This window comes from Osmerus eperlanus, chromosome 25 (assembly GCF_963692335.1).
Source record: "Osmerus eperlanus chromosome 25, fOsmEpe2.1, whole genome shotgun sequence".
NCBI lineage: Eukaryota > Metazoa > Chordata > Actinopteri > Osmeriformes > Osmeridae > Osmerus > Osmerus eperlanus.
In genome coordinates, this window is record NC_085042.1 from 6723559 (window position 1) to 6743128 (window position 19570).

The following is a 19570-nucleotide window of genomic DNA, read 5'->3' on the forward strand; positions in this document are numbered from 1 at the left end:
CACGCCCTGACGAAGCCTGAGTTTGTTAACGTCCTCTTCACGCGGAGAACCAGGAAGTGTCGTCTCTTACTCCTCCTGTTCCCCTTTGCAGACGGCTGCAGCATGTGGAACCACTCAGAGCCCGTGGTGGTGTCCCTGCGTCACTCGTCCGCAGGAAGCGACCCGGTGGCGGCCCACTGGAGCCAGCGCGCCCCGGAGCGTCCGGGCGGGTGGAGCCAGGAGGGCTGTCACCTGATCCACAGTGACCGCACCACGTCCACGCTGCGCTGCTCTCTCCTCAGCAACTATGCCATCCTGCAGGTACCGCCCTCACCCCCCTCTCACTGGCTCTCTCCGGGGCACGTTAGCATCATTAGCCTAGCGGGGTGATTTTGCTCTCCTGTTCTCTCCTCCCTTGCGTCTGAGTTAAGATGCACCTTGTTGAGTTAATCTGAGTTCATTCACCCCAGGTGCCTGACTTCCCCAACCCGACCCTGATGCCAGTGAGGGTCCTCCACCCTGTGGTGTATGCCTGCACCGCGGGCCTGCTCCTGTGCCTCTTCACCATCATCATCACACACATCCTCCACCACAGGTAGGGTGTGTGCGTCTGTTCGTAGGCGTTCGTCCAGTGTGAGTGTGTGTGTGCGTGTTAATCCTGATCCACAGTGGGACTGCATGACTTTAAAAAAGATGTATTTTTTCCCCTTGAAGCTCCATACGCATATCCAGGAAGAGTTGGCACACGCTACTCAACACCTGCTTCCACATCGCCATGACAACGGCGGTGTACACGGGGGGCATCACTCTGACCGGCTACCCGGTGGTGTGCCAGGCGGTGAGCACCTCCTCGCTCACCTACACGACGGATACGAATTTCAATGTGTGTGTGTGCTCGTGTACGTGTCCGCGTGTCTTCGGACCCTGTGTGTGATCCCGTGTGTGGCTTGCCGCAGGTGGGCATCGCCCTCCACTACTCCTCCTTGTCCAGCCTGCTGTGGATCGGGGTCAGCGCCCGGGTCCTCTACAAAGAGGCCGTTTGGAGAACGCCACGGCAGACCGAGGGAGAGTCCCCTGTTCCGCCCACCCAGCGGCCCATGCTCAGGTCAGTGATGTCATAAGAGCGAGACAGAGCTCCTCTGTGAGGTTGTCAGTCACGGCCATCCAGGTCGGTGTTGAGGATGGGTGGGAGGGACACCACCATCAAGTGACTGGATTCATATGACGGGGGCCACCCAAACTGTATCGTATCAAAGGCGGGCATTGTGCGGAAGCGAGCAAAGCCGCTCTGCTTTTGAAGGAACCTTGTAAAGGCAGCGCAGGACCCCGCCGGGGCACAATGGAGCCGCAGAGACAGATGCGGCGGGGGAGGGGAGGAATGCAGGAACAGGGGATGAGAAAGGTTGAGGAGCCCGTCGTAAATCTGAGCACAGGGTGATGGAGAGGGCACACTGTCGCCCATCGTGACCCCCCCCCCCCCCCCCCTTCCTCTCCCTCCCCCGCCTCACCTCCTCTCCCTGTGCTCCTACTCCCCCTCCACGCTGCGCTCTGGAACTGTAGAGCAGCAGCTGAACCCCCCCCCCCCTCCCCCTCCTCCCCCCCCTCCCCCCCCCCACCCCCACCCCCTCACCTTCTGACCCCGAAGCGGTCAGCGTCGCTGCTGTGTCAAATCACTGCCTCCTGAGCTCGTCTGGCCTCTGTCACATTGAGTCATCCCACAGAGGAGGATCATTCAGGTCACACAGCAACAGGCAAGGCATTTGTCATTGCATACTGTACTTAAGAAATATGGACCGACACCCCATACTCACAGTGTCCCTTACAGAATCCCTCTCATAGAGGGGTCAACAATAGTCATTTCCGTATGTCGAACGGATCTATTACTTTTGGTCGTCGCTGTCCTGAATCCCTCGCTTTATACCTCAGTCAGGTGGCTGAGCGGTTAGGGAATCGGGTTATTAATCAGAAGGTTGCCGGTTCGATTCTGGCCGCGTAAAAATTACGTTGTGTCCTTGGGCAAGGCACTTCTTCCTACTTTACCCTACATTTGGGGAAATGTCCCTGTACTTACTGTAAGTCGCTCTGGATAAGAGCGTCATGTAAATGTAATGCCTTTTACTTTGCAGGTTTTACTTGATCGCCGGTGGAGTTCCTCTCATCATATGTGGGATTACAGCAGCTGTCAATGTCAATAACTATGGAGACAACAGCCCTTAGTGAGTCTCACACCACCACCCTCTGACATGTTGGCTCTATAATCGTCCATATATCTAATGCTGCACTGGATATTATAGTGAGAAGCCTGCTCCCACAGAGCTGTCCCTGTTTAGCATCGACCCTCCTGACCTCTTTATTGTTGTTTTACAGCTGCTGGCTGGTGTGGCGGCCCAGTTTAGGGGCCTTCTTTGTCCCGGCGGGCTTGGCGGTACTGGTGACCTGGATCTACTTCCTGTGCACTGTCTTTTGTCTGAGGCACCGGGTGGCCAAAGAGTGCCCAGGGGCCCACTTGCCCCCCCCTGCGCCCGAGAGTCAGCCCGCCCTGGGAGGCAGCACCAGCCTCCTGTCCACCGACTCCGCGGTGGTTACCGTGAGCCCGGGGATGGCCCAGGAAGACCACTACTCCCTGAAGACGCAGTTCCTTGTTCTGGTGGCCACCCACTTCCTGTTCCTGGCCATGTGGAGCTGTGGAGCCATGGCCATGTGGCTGGTGGGGCTCCGCGGCCTGCTGTTCAGCTGTCTGTATGGGGTGGCTGCAGTCGTGTTGGGGGTCTTCCTGGTGGCCCACCACTGCTTCCGACGCCTGGACGTGCAGGCTGCCTGGCTGGCCTGTTGCCCGGGTTACCGCCGCTCCCAGCCCATGCAGAACTACATCCACACCTGCTCCACTGTGAACGGGGTGCAGACATCCGAGCAGGGATCACAGCTTTTCATTGGTTGCCACCCCCCGGGCGACCCTCATAGCTCCTCCTCTGCCAGGTCCTCCTCCACCCCCAGTGGGATCAGCAGCATCAGCCCGGGGCCTTGCAAGCTCACCAACCTGCTGCAGGTGACCCAAGACAATACCAACCACGTCCACGCCCCACGCACCCCCGCAGGCACCAACACCAGCGCCAGCACAGACAACAGCAAGCCAGCCAATAACGTCCTGCCCACCATAAGCTCAGCAGCCCCTGGGCAGCCTCAGCGGAGGAAGGTCAGTGGCAGAACTAAGCAAGGCGGCAGCCAGTATCACCATCGAGGTGAGGGCAGGGGTCACTATCGTCTGAAGGCTCTGCGGGCCGCGGGAGGAGGGGGCAGCATGGGGGCTCTGGGTCCCACTGGGACAGAGCAACACATCTCGGCACACCCAGCTCACAAACAGGCCACGAGTGAGAACGGCAGCCTCCACCACAGCCTCTCTGAGAGCCAGGGCAGCCCGCTGACCAACGGGAGGCGAGTGGGTGAGGCGCTGGCCACCAGCCCCTCAGAGGGAAGCGACGGGGGAAGCAGCGGAAGCCGCAAGCCGTTCCCCCTGCTGCCCTCCGTGGCCACCAGGGCGGCCATGCAGGGCGCCCAGAGGCGCAGCGCGAGCCGGGACAATCTGAAACTGGCGGCGGCCGTCGAGCGTGAATCCAAGCGCAGTTCCTTCCCGCTCAACAGCATCACCACCACCGTCACCGTGCCGGGGGCGGCGACCAACGGGGCCCTCAAGAGCTCGACGTTAGAGTTGGAGCAGGACACCAGCGGCACCGACCACTCCCAGAACTCTGTAGGCATGAAAAGCGGTTTGTGGAAGAGCGAAACCACAGTATGACCCTTGAGAGTGGACCCAGACGTGTGTTTGGTAGGATTTGGTTATGATTGAATGGTATGTTATGTTAAACCTGATCAGCCAAGCTGGTAAAGATTATAAAGGAAGCCAGGAACTTAATCTGGAACTCTCCTCTAAGCGTTGCGTTTGCTGTAAAATGCTAAACATGGCTTGTCAAAGGCTCTTCATTTTGCTTATTTCAAAACCAAAACAGTCTTTAACTTCGAATTATACTACATTTCACAGGAATCAAAGTCTAAAATTGACATAAAATGTTGATTGTTCTGAGACATTAAACAAAAATGCATTATTTCATTTGTTCTCTTATTCTATGCATATTGACTATAGCACGAAATGGAATCCAAGATTGTTCATTTTCACATTATAGGCGTATGCATTTCCTTTGTGGAGTGTTCTGCTCTTAAGATCTTTGTAAGTTGTTTTTTTGGCATGTAGTTGTGTATGCACTTGTTTATATTTGCTTGTGTGTGTGTGTTTGTGTGTCTGTGTGTGTGTGCGTACGTACGTGTGTGTGAGAGTGTGCATTTGTGTGTGTGTGTGTGTGTGTGCATGTTGGTGTTCGTTTGTCCAAAAAGCTAGAAAGAGAGAATATGCATTTGAATATGTTACCTTTTTTACTTCAATGTATTGTGATATGCGCATTAGCACTGAGTTCTTCCCCCTGCCTTATAAAAAAGTACAAAATAAGCAAGACCATAATCTGAGCAAATGAACAAAAGAATTAGTTTCTTTCACACAATTCTTTTTTTTTTTTTTTTTTACTGTGAACAGCATTTTATCATTTGGGCTCAATATATACCAGTTGTAGACTTTGTAACATACTTTTCCATATGAATTTCCATGGTGTTTCTCCTGTTTTGCTCTGAATTCTCATTCATGCTTTGATGAATGTATACTGCCCCCTGCTGGATTACAAACAAACTGCCCATGCACTGATGCAAACAGGAATCCCATAAGCTATATTAGAAACATGAGTTTGTCATCTCCTACAGGGAGAAAAACACACAGCAATTGTGTGTATAGTGTGCCTCTAGATATATCATATGCAATACGTTAAAAATAACATACAGCCAGCATCCCCAACACATTGAGTTCAGAAGAAGTTGCTCAAGACCTTATCATGAATTGTCTATATTTATACGCAGTGAAAAGAGTTTTGTGGTTGTTCTGTTCAGTTTTTCTCACGACAAGCTCACGACAGACTCTCATGTCGATATCACATGGTAACTTTCTTGGAGCAGTTTAAAAAGATTTGTAGATATGCATTTCTGTCGATCAGCGTGACCATGCAATCGTTGTAGGCTACCCGGTGCCCGCTTACACATACCGATGTGTCAATGTGATCAGCATGACCATGCAATCGTTTGCACGTGGTGCCCGCTTACACATACAGATGTGTCAATGTGCCAGTCGCTCAGATGTGTTCAGGGAAATGTTTGTGCCAAAGAATTGTGTGGTATAGTATGAACAACATAAGCTTTAATGTTTAGGAATCAGACTGAACATGGTAGTGTTTATTATGCATCCTCACTTGAGATCTCCTTATGGGCCATTAAAACAATTGATGTTCCATATTTTCTATTGTCTAACAAAAGGAAAGGAAATTATGAAATATGAAATTGCCTAACTTATAGTTACAGTGGCAGGCCACAGCATAATGACATCTGAGTGTTATGACTCCATCTACGCAAATACTCTCTCGCTTAAATGTCACTAACACTGACTCACTGTCACTCTTAAGTGTGTGCTCCTCAAATTAGCTGACTGGGCGTCAAAGATATCCGTTGAAAGGATCTAGGAATGTCTCGTAGACATACAGTATGTACGGACATGTGTTTTGATGCAGGTTATTTCAGTGTAAATATACACTCATCCCCATTGGTCCCTTAATGAAGAATTTTCTGTTCTTAACTCTCATCTCGTTATGAAAAAGGGAGATTTCAAAATGTGTGCATATATTTATATTTTCATTTGTCAAAATGGCTCCATTAAATGTTTGTTACAAACTGTTTTAATTCAGTAATATATTGTTCAAGAAACTCAGACTGTGCCTTACAAAAAAATATCCGATGCAAAATAAACAAGAAAAGAAAATTGTGAAACTGTATCTCGTCTGTAACACAGTGACTGCGTTGAAATATTATGTCTTTAATGGGTACAATAACTACCGGAACAACAGAGCTTCAGTTTGGGCTTCAACAATAATTATCTGTTTGTATTAATGACAGACGGTTCATACGCAGTTCCTTAGACAGATGACACATTGCAACTATGGTAACAGCTCTCCATCCAATCATAGAGATCCCAGAAGTTAGTGACTCAGATGTTTGCCAATCACTATGCTTATATTAGAGTATGGGTGGGAACGCCGTTAATAAGGAAGTTGACTTTTCAACAAAGAGGCCTGCCAAGGGTTTCACAAGGCTTATCGAAATAGTTAACAAGCTAGTCTAGCAAAGGAGACTGGACTTCGTTGTGGGACTTTAGTATCGTTTAATAGCAAGTCTTAAGACCTACATTTATTGCTATTTAGGTTACTCGGTGTACGCTAGCGTACGTGGTTAACGGGATACTGTAGTGCTAGCTGGTTCTAGCTAAGGACTAGCGGTGGAGGCTAGCTCAGCTAGTAGTGCTAGCACTACTGAGGAGTCATAAGGGAGGCGTATCAAGTGTTAAGACATGAAACCCAGTAACGTCACTGCATAAAGGTTCCAGAGTTATCCAGCAAACACGGCTGGGCAGTAGGTAACGTTAGCCGTTAGCTTGAGCAACACAACGCGATAGACTTGGGATACTTTTCAGGATCAGCTTGCCGTCACTTCAAACGGCATAGGTACTGTACAGTCTTACTAGTTCTTTTTTGTCGACTTTAACAACTGGTAGTTTAAACATGTCTCTAGGTGATCAAAGCCAGCAGTGGTATCCCACAAGTGTTCAGGTAACGGTGCTACAGGCTCGGAATTTGCGCATCAAGGGAAAGAATGGAACAAATGACGCCTATGCCATTATGCAGTTGGCAAAAGACAAGTTTTCTACCTCCGTTGCCGATAAATGTGTGGCCCCTGTTTGGAAGGAAGAGGCTACGTTCGATTTGCCACTGTTCCATCAAAGCAATGCTGAACGCTGCACACTTCATATCATAGTTATGCATAGAGCACAGGTGGGACTTGACAAGCACCTGGGACAAGCTGTGATCAACCTAATAGAGCTTCACGACAACAAATCTCGCAAAAAAACCGAGTAAGTAGGCTACTACCATGTCAGTTGCACTGCACAATGCTGCTACTGTGTATGTTTGAAATGTTTTTTGTTATTTCAGCCAAAAGTTATGAAAGTTTTGTTTGCATTTCACATGGGTATCCTCACCAGTCCACAAACGTCAACACAGATACGAGAGAGCTGTATCCCTTGTCAGTCTGTGTGAAACGAAAAATCTATTTGGAATCAATCCTGCTAAAGCTTTAGTCTGTGAATATAATTTGGCCATTCGCTAACCTCTCCCCTATCTTCCACCTGATTATAGTTAATACCATAGCTGGATTGGGTCACTTTACTGATGGACTAAGACCAGAGTAGTGAAATATCAACCACATTCCTATCATTACCAGTGTTCTTCCAGGTCCGAGATATTATAAGGTTTTTTTTAAATTTACTTTTACTCACTTTACTCTACTTTCATGTCAGTGACGTAAACAGTGGACGAACACCCATTTATTTTCATGACTTAACATTTGATTTGGTTGCAGGCAGCAAAACAAAATGTCTTTTAGATTAGTTGAGGCAAACGACACACACCCTTTTTCACATAATGGCATCTTAATATCCTTCTTACCACGCCATGACAGTAAAAAGAACAGCCTAGTACAATATGTTTTTTCTCTGGTCCAGCCTAGGCCTAAAGTGGAAAGGGAGGATCCTATAGTTATGAGTCATTAGTGCTTAGTATCACTGTTTCAAGGGCAGTCTACTTAAATTACATCGCTCGTGTGTTTACAGTACCAAGTACGTCCCGTAATCTTATCTTTCGTTTACTCAGTCAGTTGGTTCAGCCTCGACTTTTTATGACAAGGTTCAGAGACTGCACTGGCCAGTTCCTTCCCTGACACGGTACATTTTCCCCTACCACAAGCCCTTTTCTCGCTCTCTCATAGAAAACGTGTCGGATGTCCCACTGACGTTCGTTAGAGTTAGGTTACTGGCATACTCCAGGGTCCTGATGAGGTGTCAGGGCCAGATACTGAAGTAAGGCAGACGTGCGTGGGAGCAGGTGTGGTCCTCTCCATTGGAGAGTGGAGGGTGTTGTCAGTTGATGACATCATGTCAACAGATGAACACTCATATTCCTATGACCATGGACAGGGGTCATTAGCCGGTCGTATCATCAACACTCATGTCCAACAATCGGGATGATGCTAGAAACTAGTCCTTGTACACACCTAGTACATTCCACTGCTACAAGTGAAGTTAAAATCTTATTCGATCTTTTCTAGTCTAGATTCAAATATATGGTCTTCTAAGTTTCATAATGGACCTGCCTATAGCTTGAGGGCTGTCAGTCTGCATAGTTAGTTCCATATCACATACCATTAGCTGAATGTAGCTTCCAGTGTTTCCCCTAGGTTTACAGCTTTTGGGGGGGGGGTTTAAATAAGATAAATAACACAAGGCCATTTAGTTTGTTTAATAAAAGAGCAAGCTATAGACCTGTTTTATGCGAAGGGTAACCTTAAATTATTTTGTGATCGGGCGCTATAAAAAAACTAACTTGACCTTCCAGGGGGGGTGGGGGGTGCCATTGGGGGGGCGGGGTATGTCGTTGGGGGGGCGGGGCACCCCCCTAATATAATGGTAGGGGAAACACTGGCTTCCCTATGTTAATCATTAGGTCCATGTTTAGAGAAGTGACACTCTCTCATGTAGAGAGAACTGGTTGAACAAGAACTGCAAGGTATTGTATTCTCTGTAAACACCATCATGGGTGCAATTTCACGGACTGTTCCTTTAACTCTGCAGCTGAACTTAGCCTGCTTTTAATGAACTCCTAACTTTCCGTGGAGATTGAGAAGGCTGGTTGATTAAAGGGAACTCTCTTGAATGATGTTTAGCCATGTACTCCCATTGTTCTGTGTTCACTTAGCCCCCACCGTAGTACTGGACCTGGTTCCTGTTTGGCTTGGCAAAGCTTGTCCTAGGAGGCGAGATAAGGAATGCTTGTCCCGAGAAATTGCTCTGTTTTCATTACATGTCCTAGGAGGGCCTCCTTACAAGCTTGCATAGCTTCATGGAATGCAGGTTTCCTCCCCTGCATGTTTCCTGATTATTTTCCCAGAAGAATCTGGCTGGATTTTAGTTTATTCCTACCAATACAAATGTTGTGGCCTTGAACTGTAGATGAACCTCACAACAATGTCTGTCAGACTTGGAATCAGACAGGCTAAAATGGCAAAACTGTTGTGGTGCCAGTGGCTTCATTTCTTCCACCACATGGCAAATATGTTTCAGAGTAATATATCAAGCTTACAGGAATACTCATGACTTATACAGAGCAAAGTATCAAACCACCATTCCATGTAACAGCAACCAGCCTACAGGGGCATGTCAGTTGTCAGAGATAACTGTGAAAGATAAGAGATTGAAATCAAGGACAGTAGTCTGTCAGGGTGACACAGCTGCCCTGCCTAACTTGGCATAGGGTTTTGTAAAGGAGCATGAGGAGTTTTTGTTTGCATGGTATCTTTTGCACATGTACTAGATTATAATTGGTTCCATTGAAAACAAGATCCCATTGGCTGAGGGAACGTCTTTATCATTAAGTGGAGCCGCTCCAGACTTTAGTGAGAAGGACTGGTGTTAGCCAGGCAAGTCGGCTGTACTTAAAATCACTTGATTCTCCAACTAGGTAGTCTAAATGAATGTGACAAACGTCAGGCCTGATGTTGTAGTCTGTCGATAACCCATCAGCAGTCTGTGCAATCACACAAAATGCAGAGTGACAAGCCGACTATACTTGTTTTGATTATGGTAAGGGCCTCTCCAGAACACTTGCTTTATGCAGTTGATTATTTAGAACCGGAAGGAGATCAGGACCCAAATCCGGAATTTTCTGCTAAATCTGATCCGCTGGATGTTCCCAGTTGGTGCCGCAACAGTACAGTACTTCACTGAATGATCCATCAGCCTCAGGTCTGAAGAAACAAGCTCACACCGACTAAAACCTGTAATGTGTTTAACACTATTGAAGCATGGACTTCCATTGTCGAAGGGATTTGGCACATGGGATTTTGTCTTTCAGATTTCAAATTACAGGCTGGCCTACAGGGTGTTACTGTCTGTGTACGTTTGACCCCATTTCACATTTCTCCCTAGGCGATTCGTGCTGTTGTTCTTTGCAAAATGTTGGCTGTACGGAGAAGAATACCATAGTGTGCAATGATATCATAGTCAATAGTAGCTTTTCTTTCACTCTTCATTGTCTAATATCATCTCTCTCGCTCCGGCTCTCTCACTGTCACTCCTTTGTCTCTCTTGCGCTCTCTCCTGCCCTCTCTCTTGCTCTCCCTCTCTCTCATATCTGCAGTTGGTTCAAGCTGGTTGACAAGAATGGCAAAGAAGACAAGGTACGAGGGGAGGTGTTGCTGGACGTCCAGTTCATGAGGAACAACCTGTCCGCCAGCATGTTTGACCTCTCGATGCAGGACAAACCCCGCTCCCGCATTTCCAAGCTGAAAGACAAAGTCCGGGGAAAGAAGAAGGAGGGCTTCTCTGACTCCGCCTCAGCCATCGTGCCGTCGGTCAGCCAGGTTATGACGGACAGCGAGGGGGAGGAAGGCGGACACCTCGACTCGCCAGAGGCCAAGAAGAAGTCCAAGCTCAAATCCCTCTTCACCCCCAAGTCCAACTTGCAGCGCAACATCTCCCAGTCCATGTCCACACTGGGGACTCTGCCTGAGAAGAACTCCTCCCTGAGTGGCAGTCGCTCATCAGGTCTCAATGTTGAATCTCCAGATGGTAAGCTCAGGAATTCCAGTGTGGTCTGAATCCTTTATTTTAATGATCAATTATAAGATTAAAATTTTTTTTCCATTCGTCTTATAACACCCGCTCTCTCCTGCCGTGCTGTTTCTCTTTCCACAGTGAAAAAGAAGTTCAAGTTCCTGGGCCATAAGCGCACAGGCAGCAACGACAGCAAGGTGTCCCTGGGTCCCTTCTCCCTGCTGGGCCGCTCCAAGCAGAGCGCCAACGACCAGAACAACCTGTGCATCAACGGCAGCCACGTGTACGCAGAGGAGGCGGAGCCAAAGTCCGGCTCCACCCTCAGCCTCAACAGCTCCGGCCAGGGCTCCGTGGAAGATGTTCGCCGGCACGACTCGGACGTCTCCGCCGACTCCCTCAAAGGCCTGTCTGTGCCGTCCTACCGGCAGGAGTCTGCAGACAGAGACCGAGCCCTGCTGGAGCAACGGCGCCACCAGGAGGAGGAGGAGAGGAGACAGGCAGAGGAGAGACGCAGGGCAGAAGCCAAGAGACTGCAGGAGGAGGAGGAGGGGGAGGAGGAGGAACGTAAGCGCCTGGCGGAGCAGGAGAGGAGGAAGAGGTTCCTGGAAGACGAAGCGCGGAGGAAGAAGCTGAAGGAGGAAGAGGAAGAGAGGCGGAAGAAAGGGAAAGACGAGGAGGAGGAGAGGAGGAAGAAGTCCAAGGAGGTGGAGGAGGAAGAGAGGAGGAGACAGGGGGAGGAGCGCCGGCGCCTGCAGGCTGAGGAGGAGCGTCTGAGGCTGGAGGAGGAGCAGAAACAGCAGGAGGAAACCAAGAGGGAGGAGGAGAAGAAACGCCAGGAGGAGGCCTCCATGTCCGACAGGCTGTCCACGCTGTTCGGCATCATCAAAAAGAAGGAGGAGCCACAGCCGCAAACCAGCAGCACTAAGGAGGAGGTGCCCAAGCCAGCCCCCCGGAAAACCTCCGGAGATTCGGAAGTCCCCGGCCCTCGCCACTCCTCCAACCCGTTTGAAGAGATCTCCCTCAGTCCGGACACCCCGAACACTTCTGAGGAGACCCCGGGTCATCCTCAGAAACCCCCGCGAACCGCCCAGGTTCCCTCAGCCATGGTGTTCCTCAATCGCACAGCCAAGGTGTCTGCAGTCAAGCCCAGGTAGGTCACACAGTACTCCTGTCTTTGAGATGCAACCTATATGATTAGCTTACTTGCAAGTTTGCCTCTATCCACAGCGATTTCAATGTCTAGCGTTATATGTTATCTGATCTATTATAGCTCACTGTTTGTCAAAATGTCTCTCATTCTTGACTACTCCTGGTCAATGATCTGATCACCTCACTTCTGACTACTTTTTCACTATTTTATTTTGTACTGTGTTAATCAACCTGGTGGGAATCTAGTCCATCGTAACTGCTTTTAAGATAGTGTACTGATAGCTGGCACTGGTACACAAAGAACTCAGAATCACAACATGAGCAAAGAAGACATGCTTGCGGGCAACATTTGGGTGCAGTCAGTTACTTTAACCTGACATCATACTCCTGAACCACCTCTCAAGGTGGAGCACAACTCCTGGTCTGTTTGATGTTTGGCGGTGGTGATAAGATGGTTGTTTTTCCACTGGTCTGAGCTTCTGGTTTGTGCTTCTTATACTCCATCCGTTTGAGTGGTTCTATATTCCCAATTGCATATGGTGGTTAAGGATTAGGAAGAGTAATGTTCATGGTTGAGGATTAATTTGACTTAATCTGTCTACCACAAACTGTTTCTCCATGGTAGCCTACTGTGTCTCATCTTCTTGTGAATCGTCTGAACTGAAGGATCTCAAAGCTTTGAAAAACATGAGCATAGACCGCTAGAACCAGGCATTGTTGCTGGCGTGTGATGGACCTGCCAGGCCAGTTTGGTGGCTGTTCTGATTGGTCAGATTTGTGGAATGTGGGTGGGTGTTTCAGGGCTGGGTGGTGCGGTATGGTGCAGAACAGGTTGTGGAATGAAGTGAACTCACAGCGTGACTAACCAGCAGTGTGACTTGATGCTGGTCTTCTCAGGCATTGTTGTTCCCTGTCTAGCTCTTGTTTTGGATATGTTTTAGTCATTGAATCCTGATGGTGAGTTAGTTATTTCCTTTTCAGTTCCTTTAAATGTAATGGATGGATGTGATTTTATTTTATTTTATGTTTTCTGAATTTAAGTCCAAGGCAACTTTGTGTTAATTTTGTCTAGGCTTGATGGAAGCTTGTGATTACAGCTTCCTCACCTTAAATTGCATCTTTACCTTTTGGAAATGTGAATAATCTATGTAGAGGCCAATTATCTATTAGGACATTTGTACTCATTCACTGTTTCCAAAAACATATAATTACTATATTATTTGATTTACATAACTTCATCTTTTGTGATGACATGCCATTGAAAACATGCCTTGGCTAATGAAGAAAATAGTTTCAATCACCCTTTATATGGTATGATACATTAGGCAGTTTTGTAGAATAAATGTACGACCTTCAAGTGTCTTTGTCTGTTATCAAACCGTGTTGAAAGCTTTTTATGTAATGGAGAGACTTCTGAGAGCTTATTTCTGCAGTGATGGCCAAGATCCTGTTTTGGAGATAATGTGTCCGTCAAGCACTGAACCCAAGGCTTTTGTTTTCACCCTTTGGCAGATTGGTTGAGTCTAAGGAACCTGAAAGCCCAGGCTCACACACACAGGGGCTGCAATATCCTCCCTCTCCACCTTCCAGTGAATACTCCCTCGGCAGCATCCCCTCTGAGTCCCCTGTCACGTTCTCCAGCCTACACTCCTCGCTGGCACCCCCAAATACGAGAAGAAGCTCAGAGTCCCACAGCAGCACAGAGAACCTGAGCATTGTAGTATCCCACCCCAACATGTCTGACAAGAAGCGACAAGCCCCCCTGCCACCGGGCATTGGAAACCCCAACGCTAGCTCCAGAAGTTCTCCCATTAAATCTTCTGCTTCAGGTAGCAGCCTGCTGCCTATAACTGAGGATGAGATCTCTGGAGAGAGTGAGATGGCTGGAGCCAAGCATGGGAAAAGACCAGCGTTACCTCTTCCTGGACATGGAGTGCAAGGTCAGACTCGATGGGATCATATAATTGCGGAGGTGAACCAGAAACAGAGGGAATACATGCCTCATGTAGCTGCTAAGGAGATGAGTGTCGATGGTCCAGAAGATGAGTCTCAACACAAAAATAGATCCATCTCCTCGCAACCGAGGACTGCTTTGCTCCCAAAACCACAAGCGACTCAACCGAAGGAAGTTCCAGCTATTTCCTATAAAAAGCTTCCGGCTCCTGGCCCTCCCAAACCCGTAGTTGTAGCGTCTCCTAGACTAGTGCCAGAGGTCAGCCCAGCTCAGAAGCAGAGTTCTGCACGGACAAATGTCTCTGTTGAGAAGATCAACGTCTCTTCTTCCACAGTTATCCATTTGACGCCCAGCAGAGAAATGCCCTCAGTGAAACCTAAAGCTGACCCGAGGAGGGTTCTGAATAAATATCCCCTCACAGTCATTGATGCCAAGTCTGCGTCTCAGGTGGAGAGTCCAAGAGCTTCGCAAGACGTTTTGGAATCAAGATCCACCAATAACCTGAATGTAACGCCATCGAATAGTCCTAAGGAGATACCAACTGCCAAACCGAGACAAAAAGTTCCCAGCAAAGAGCCAGTCCAACAAGCAAATCCGGAAAAGGAAAGCATCGAAGAGCGGGAAAAGTTGAAGACGGCCAACCCGGACTTGAGAAGGACCAGTCCAGTGATGATGAAACACACTGATGTGAATTCAAGGAGAGAGAAGAAACCTACGCCCAACTCTGCTGACGGGGACGACACGAAACAGATACTGGAACCAAGAACGGAAGCCAAAGAAAATTTAATTGAACCCGACCCGTTCCCTAACTCTGTGGTACTCTCCAAAGACCCATGGGCACTCCCAGAGCAGAGCCATGGAAGAGAGGATCTGTTCACTGGGAGGATACAGAAAGAAAATAAGCCACAAGATGAGAAAATGACCCGTGGTGACCAGAAAGCAATTTTTGCTGCAGATAACTCAATGGAGCTGCCAGAGACAGGAAAAGCATACAAATCTGACTCAAATGATCCAAGTCCTTTTCAGAGAGACATTTCGCAAAGGAAAAAACGGCCATCTCCATCTCTCCATAGCTCAGTGAAGCAAGGTTCCCTGGATAAACAAGACTTATCTAGAGCAGAGGGAAACATGACAACCACTTCAGAATATCCTAGACTGGATGGACACGAGCCTCAAGTGGACTCTTCAGTGCAGAACTATATCCATGGTAGAGAAAGGTTGGAAACCCAAGCAAGGGAAAAGAAAGCAGCTGTCGATCAGCTGGCCTCGCTCTCTTCCTCCCCCATTCCCTCAGTCCTGACTACGTCAGATGTCTTTCAGTCGGGTGTTGGAGAAACGAGTCCCCAAGCTGGTGTTCTGTCTGGGGGTAAGACCCAGCCTAAAGCCTGGGTGTCACCCTCAGAGGCACAGCTTAATAGCAGTGGAGGTGGGCCTGCCCTAACACCACGCAGGTGAGACTGACCCTTTGAGCCACAAACCTTTTAACCAACTCTCAGCACTGACAAGCACACAATGATTGACGTTTTTCTAAATCAATTTTTCCAAATTAAACAGTTAATTGCTGGTCCAATAAAGTGGATTACTGTTTGTGACCCAATTGTCAAAACCTGCCTTCATTTGCCAAGTGTATATTTGGAAATTCTTTTGTAGGACAAAGGGAGATTTGGGGAAAAATCTGTGGTTTTTTTGGTGACCAGAAGTCCTTGTGTACTAAGCGTTTTAGCTTTAAGTTGTTGCTTGAGGAAGTATTTAGGTTTGTGAGTTTTGTGGTGGAATGAAAAAGGGATTTGCTGTCGTTTACGACTTATTTGCACAGGTTGTGATTCTGGGGGTTCTTTGTACACCACTAGGTGATAGAACATTTGTCTATTGACTTGTCCTTAGCTCATAACGTAAGTTAAAAATGCCAGCCATCACTGCACATCTTGAAAGCAGTTGATTCCTCTTTGTCTGTCATCTTCCAACCTCTGCCTCCATCTTTTTTTTTTTTTTTGATCCCATCTAACCTTCTGTGCCAAACTGCTAGCCCCCTCTTACACATCTAACTGTTGGTGATATAACTTGTCTTTCCAGGCCTCATCCAGTCAAGCCCATGAACACAGGGGAGACCCAGGCCCCCACCAGCACCCCCATAGGGAGAGAATTAAAGACTCTTGACTTCACCACAGGGAAGATAAAGATACCGCCGGCTAACATGGTACAACACTGGATCTCACTTTTTTTTTTCCCGATCAATGTGTGATAACATCATGTATGATATGTACATATACATGATATACCATATATTATATGTTTTTACGATGTTTGAGGTGTACCTACAATGTACAATAGGTAGGACAGTAAAACAGATCCCAGTGTGTGACGCTAAACGCCTCTCCCATCAGGTGACTGGAACGGCAGGAAGTGGGCCTTACACTCAGCTCACCCAGGAGGAGCTGATTACCCTGGTGGTCAAGCAGCAGACGGAACTCACCAAGAAGAACGACAAGATCGTGGAGCTGGAAGAGTACATCGATAACTTGCTGGTTCGTGTCATAGAGGAACAACCCAGCATCCTGCTTGGCCTCAACTCTTCCAAGCATGCCTTTTGAGACGCCAGGCGATCTTGCAGAGGGTAGGGAGTTCTACTTAAATACCCTGTTATGGTTAACGAACCCACCTCCCAAGCTCTCACTTCATCCTCTTTTTAAATGTCTTATATACTTAACGCACTTTCATTTTCTTCAGTGTCCAACTAAGACGTCACGTTTCCTTTGAGAGCGGTGGTATTAAAGTAGTACAATGCTGGAAAAATGTGTGGGTGTCATTAAGGTACCTAGGCAACAACATGCACACAACTGGATTGCATCAACATATACATTGATGGGGTTTTTCACACCATGGTACTGGAAATGCTTTTGATTCTTTATCTTATCTGTTCTGCTTTATTGTTCATTTATGTTTCTTATCATGTCACTGGAAGGACTACAAATGCTTATGTCTGCATCTCTCGTCTATATTCTTGACGGAGTAGTTTTCCTTTTAAGAATAATTCAGCTACTTTTCATTTGTTATACTTTACTTACTCATTCCAAAGCCTTAATGCAGCTGTTGTTCTACATTTAGTTCTTAATGATTTGATTATCTTCAGAATTTATTGTCTATTTGTGTGATGTTTTACAACTTTCTTGGTACTGTCAAACAAATAATCAAATACCAAATCAAGTGTACTGCATAAGAATTATGGCAATACACGGTACCAGCCTAAAACGTCAAGCTGAAATACCATGCCTTATATAATTAATTTTCAGAAATACTGTACTGTTAATATTATTTGTTGTCAATCTTGCTTATTTAGCTAATTCCAAAAACACTTTCTTAATCATCATTCCTGACGTTTTACCTCAATATACTGTTACACGTGTTGTTATTTTCCAAGTGTTCTTTTTTTTGCTGAAAGCCTGACACTGTGTAAAAAGAGGAGGCTGTTTTTGAGGTTGTGAGGTGACTGTATAGACTAGAGTATAGGCAGTTGTGATGGACCGGGAGGGAAATGGAACCACTAATAATTAGTTTCTCTTATGTATTTATTATCATGAGTTGTATGATTCCTAGTGTTGCCATGGTCTGTGCAGAACACAATCGTTTGTCCTCTCAAATATTTATGAAAACTCTGGATACAATCATTCAATATATTTATGCAAAACCTAATGCCAGAAACAATTTTTATGTTCTTCTTATGAAAATGTAAATGTGGTCTGACACTAAATCACAGAAGAATCTTACTGAACCATATGAATAAATACCTTTTTAATAAGTAAGCTCTCATATAGATGATGATGATTCAGAAGTCTGAATGTAATTTACTATACTATGATACACAGATCCTGTGACTATGCCTCTGCTGTAATGTCATAGCAATAAGAACATTGTGAACAGTAGAATGTTATAAATTGTGCCTTTTAAAAACTTCCTTTTATTTAAGAATGGCCTTTTTTGAACCGTTTGACAGTTACTGGTGTTAAATAACTAAAAGACTGCTGAATGTCAAACCAGAATCTGTTTTGCAAAGAAATTGACTGTTTAAGAATCTTCCAAAGGATTGTGTCATTGTACACTTTGACCTTCTAATTGAAATAAAAGAACACTATACCTACCTATATCTTGTTTTTGTATGATAAAATAAGGACATCATTACGTAGTGTTCTATCCAAAGACGTTCTACAGTATATTGTGTAAAATGTCTCAAGCATAATTCCATGAGACTGACAGTCTGTAAATTTCTCTTGACGGAGTCATAGAAAAGTGTGCATCTGTTTGCTTTGACAAGCCTTTTTGTTGCTTGTCCTGCTAAATGTTCTTCAGCTGCCCTCTGCGTTTCATTAGGACTAGAATTAAAGTAATTACAAAGAGGTGAAAATGTAGATTTATCATTCAGGACCTGATAAAACCCAACCATTAATTAGTGTCCACTATGGATCGAATGCAAAGAATGCCACTGTGCTTAAAATACAATCGTGTAGACCTGTTAACATTTATTTACGGTTTCTTCTGCACTCACAACATGTAGTTTATAGACAGAAGAATGATAAGAAGGGTCTGAATTTCTGCAATGAATTTAAGAATATATTCACCTTTCACATGTATTGTGCAAATCCCCATATAGCCTGAAGCAGACCCTATGGAAGAGTGAGGGAGACATAGATTAACTAGATAATGAGGACCCGTAGGCACTAATTAAGGCAGAGGGGAAGGTTGACAGATCAGACGGGTTAGTTTCCTCTGTCTTGAGAAAAGAAAAATGGCTTCCTCTAGTTCTATATCACTTGCAATCAATAGCCAACGGTTTCTGAGCAGAGAAAAAAAAAAAGATCAAGAATCTTGAACTCTAGAAGTTTTCCATCATATACTTGAGTGGTTCTTTTACTGACTTGGTAGTAAACAAAATATCAAGTTGCCCAAAAGTGGTGGTGTTAACTACAGTGCACATAGAAAAAAAATGTTTTTATCCTATTTTTTATTACACTCAAAACAACTCCCCTGGTTCTTAGATGAAACTCTAGTCGCTTCAAAGCCCCATCTTTTGACCTTTATCAAAAATTAAGTACAGAAAACATCCATCTCCAAAAGTAGAGACGTATTGGGTATGCAGTATAGTATGTCTGGCCATGTTATGATTATGTAACGGTTAAGACATTTTTCAATCATATACACTTTAACAATCAATTAATTGAAGATAAAACAAACATTTTGATTCCACTTTTCTTTATTGATTTTGATTATTTACTAATAATGATTTAACATTCTTTGGGTTTATGAAACAGTATTTTCACCTAGTGTATCAGAGATCTTACTGTTCAATATCTACAAATTCCTTAATGTGCTATATTGTATCGCAGATTCCTTAAAGCAAACCATACAATTCTAACACAAAAGTGCACTTTTTTGTACAACTATTTTAGAGATATTAAAGTAAACAAATTTAAGTTACTGCTTAGTTTCACTGTGCGCCACAAAAGATCATGATTCACCCTAATGGTAACTACAATACCAGATCCTTTTTAGATACAAAATATACATCAATACCTAATACTATCCACCATACATCTTAATTTGTTTTTAGAAAATGTTTGCTAGCATGATGTTAAGACTATATACGTTGTGACACACAACCACATAAATAGACTTCACTGTTACACAAAAAA

At 45.8% G+C, this 19570-nt stretch overlaps 2 protein-coding genes across 3 annotated transcripts in view; both read left to right on the forward strand.

Moving 5' to 3' along the window:
* Window positions 1-4537, forward strand: part of adgra2 (adhesion G protein-coupled receptor A2) — a 35372-nt gene extending 30835 nt beyond the window's left edge. Inside the window, exons 14-19 of the mRNA XM_062451968.1 lie at window positions 92-300; window positions 450-574; window positions 694-817; window positions 936-1084; window positions 2106-2195; window positions 2347-4537. Of these exons, the coding sequence (XP_062307952.1) occupies window positions 92-300; window positions 450-574; window positions 694-817; window positions 936-1084; window positions 2106-2195; window positions 2347-3772 (2123 nt within the window). The 3' untranslated portion in view covers window positions 3773-4537. The remainder of the gene's footprint in view (window positions 1-91; window positions 301-449; window positions 575-693; window positions 818-935; window positions 1085-2105; window positions 2196-2346) is intronic.
* Window positions 4538-6159: 1622 nt separating this feature from the next.
* rab11fip1a (RAB11 family interacting protein 1 (class I) a) lies at window positions 6160-18022 on the forward strand. Of its 2 annotated transcripts, XM_062451970.1 has the most exons (6): window positions 6160-7030; window positions 10368-10798; window positions 10925-11933; window positions 13445-15337; window positions 15960-16083; window positions 16271-18022. In XM_062451970.1, the coding sequence occupies exons 1-6, from the start codon at window positions 6681-6683 to the stop codon at window positions 16475-16477; spliced, it is 4014 nt and encodes a 1337-aa protein (XP_062307954.1). In that variant the 5' UTR covers window positions 6160-6680; the 3' UTR covers window positions 16478-18022. The 2 variants fall into 2 exon arrangements, with proteins under 2 accessions (XP_062307954.1, XP_062307955.1); XM_062451971.1 differs by lacking the exon at window positions 13445-15337 and having other exon boundaries at window positions 6164-7030.
* The last annotated feature ends 1548 nt before the right edge of the window (window positions 18023-19570 follow it).

Bases quoted from the DNA above. Each gene is read 5' to 3' on its own strand.
- rab11fip1a (XM_062451970.1), top strand. From the start codon at position 6,681: ATGTCTCTAGGTGATCAAAGCCAGCAGTGGTATCCCACAAGTGTTCAG. The intron at 10,799-10,924 runs GTAAGCTCAGGA...CTCTTTCCACAG, and splicing joins CAATGTTGAATCTCCAGATG to TGAAAAAGAAGTTCAAGTTC. The intron at 15,338-15,959 runs GTGAGACTGACC...TTGTCTTTCCAG, and splicing joins CCTGCCCTAACACCACGCAG to GCCTCATCCAGTCAAGCCCA.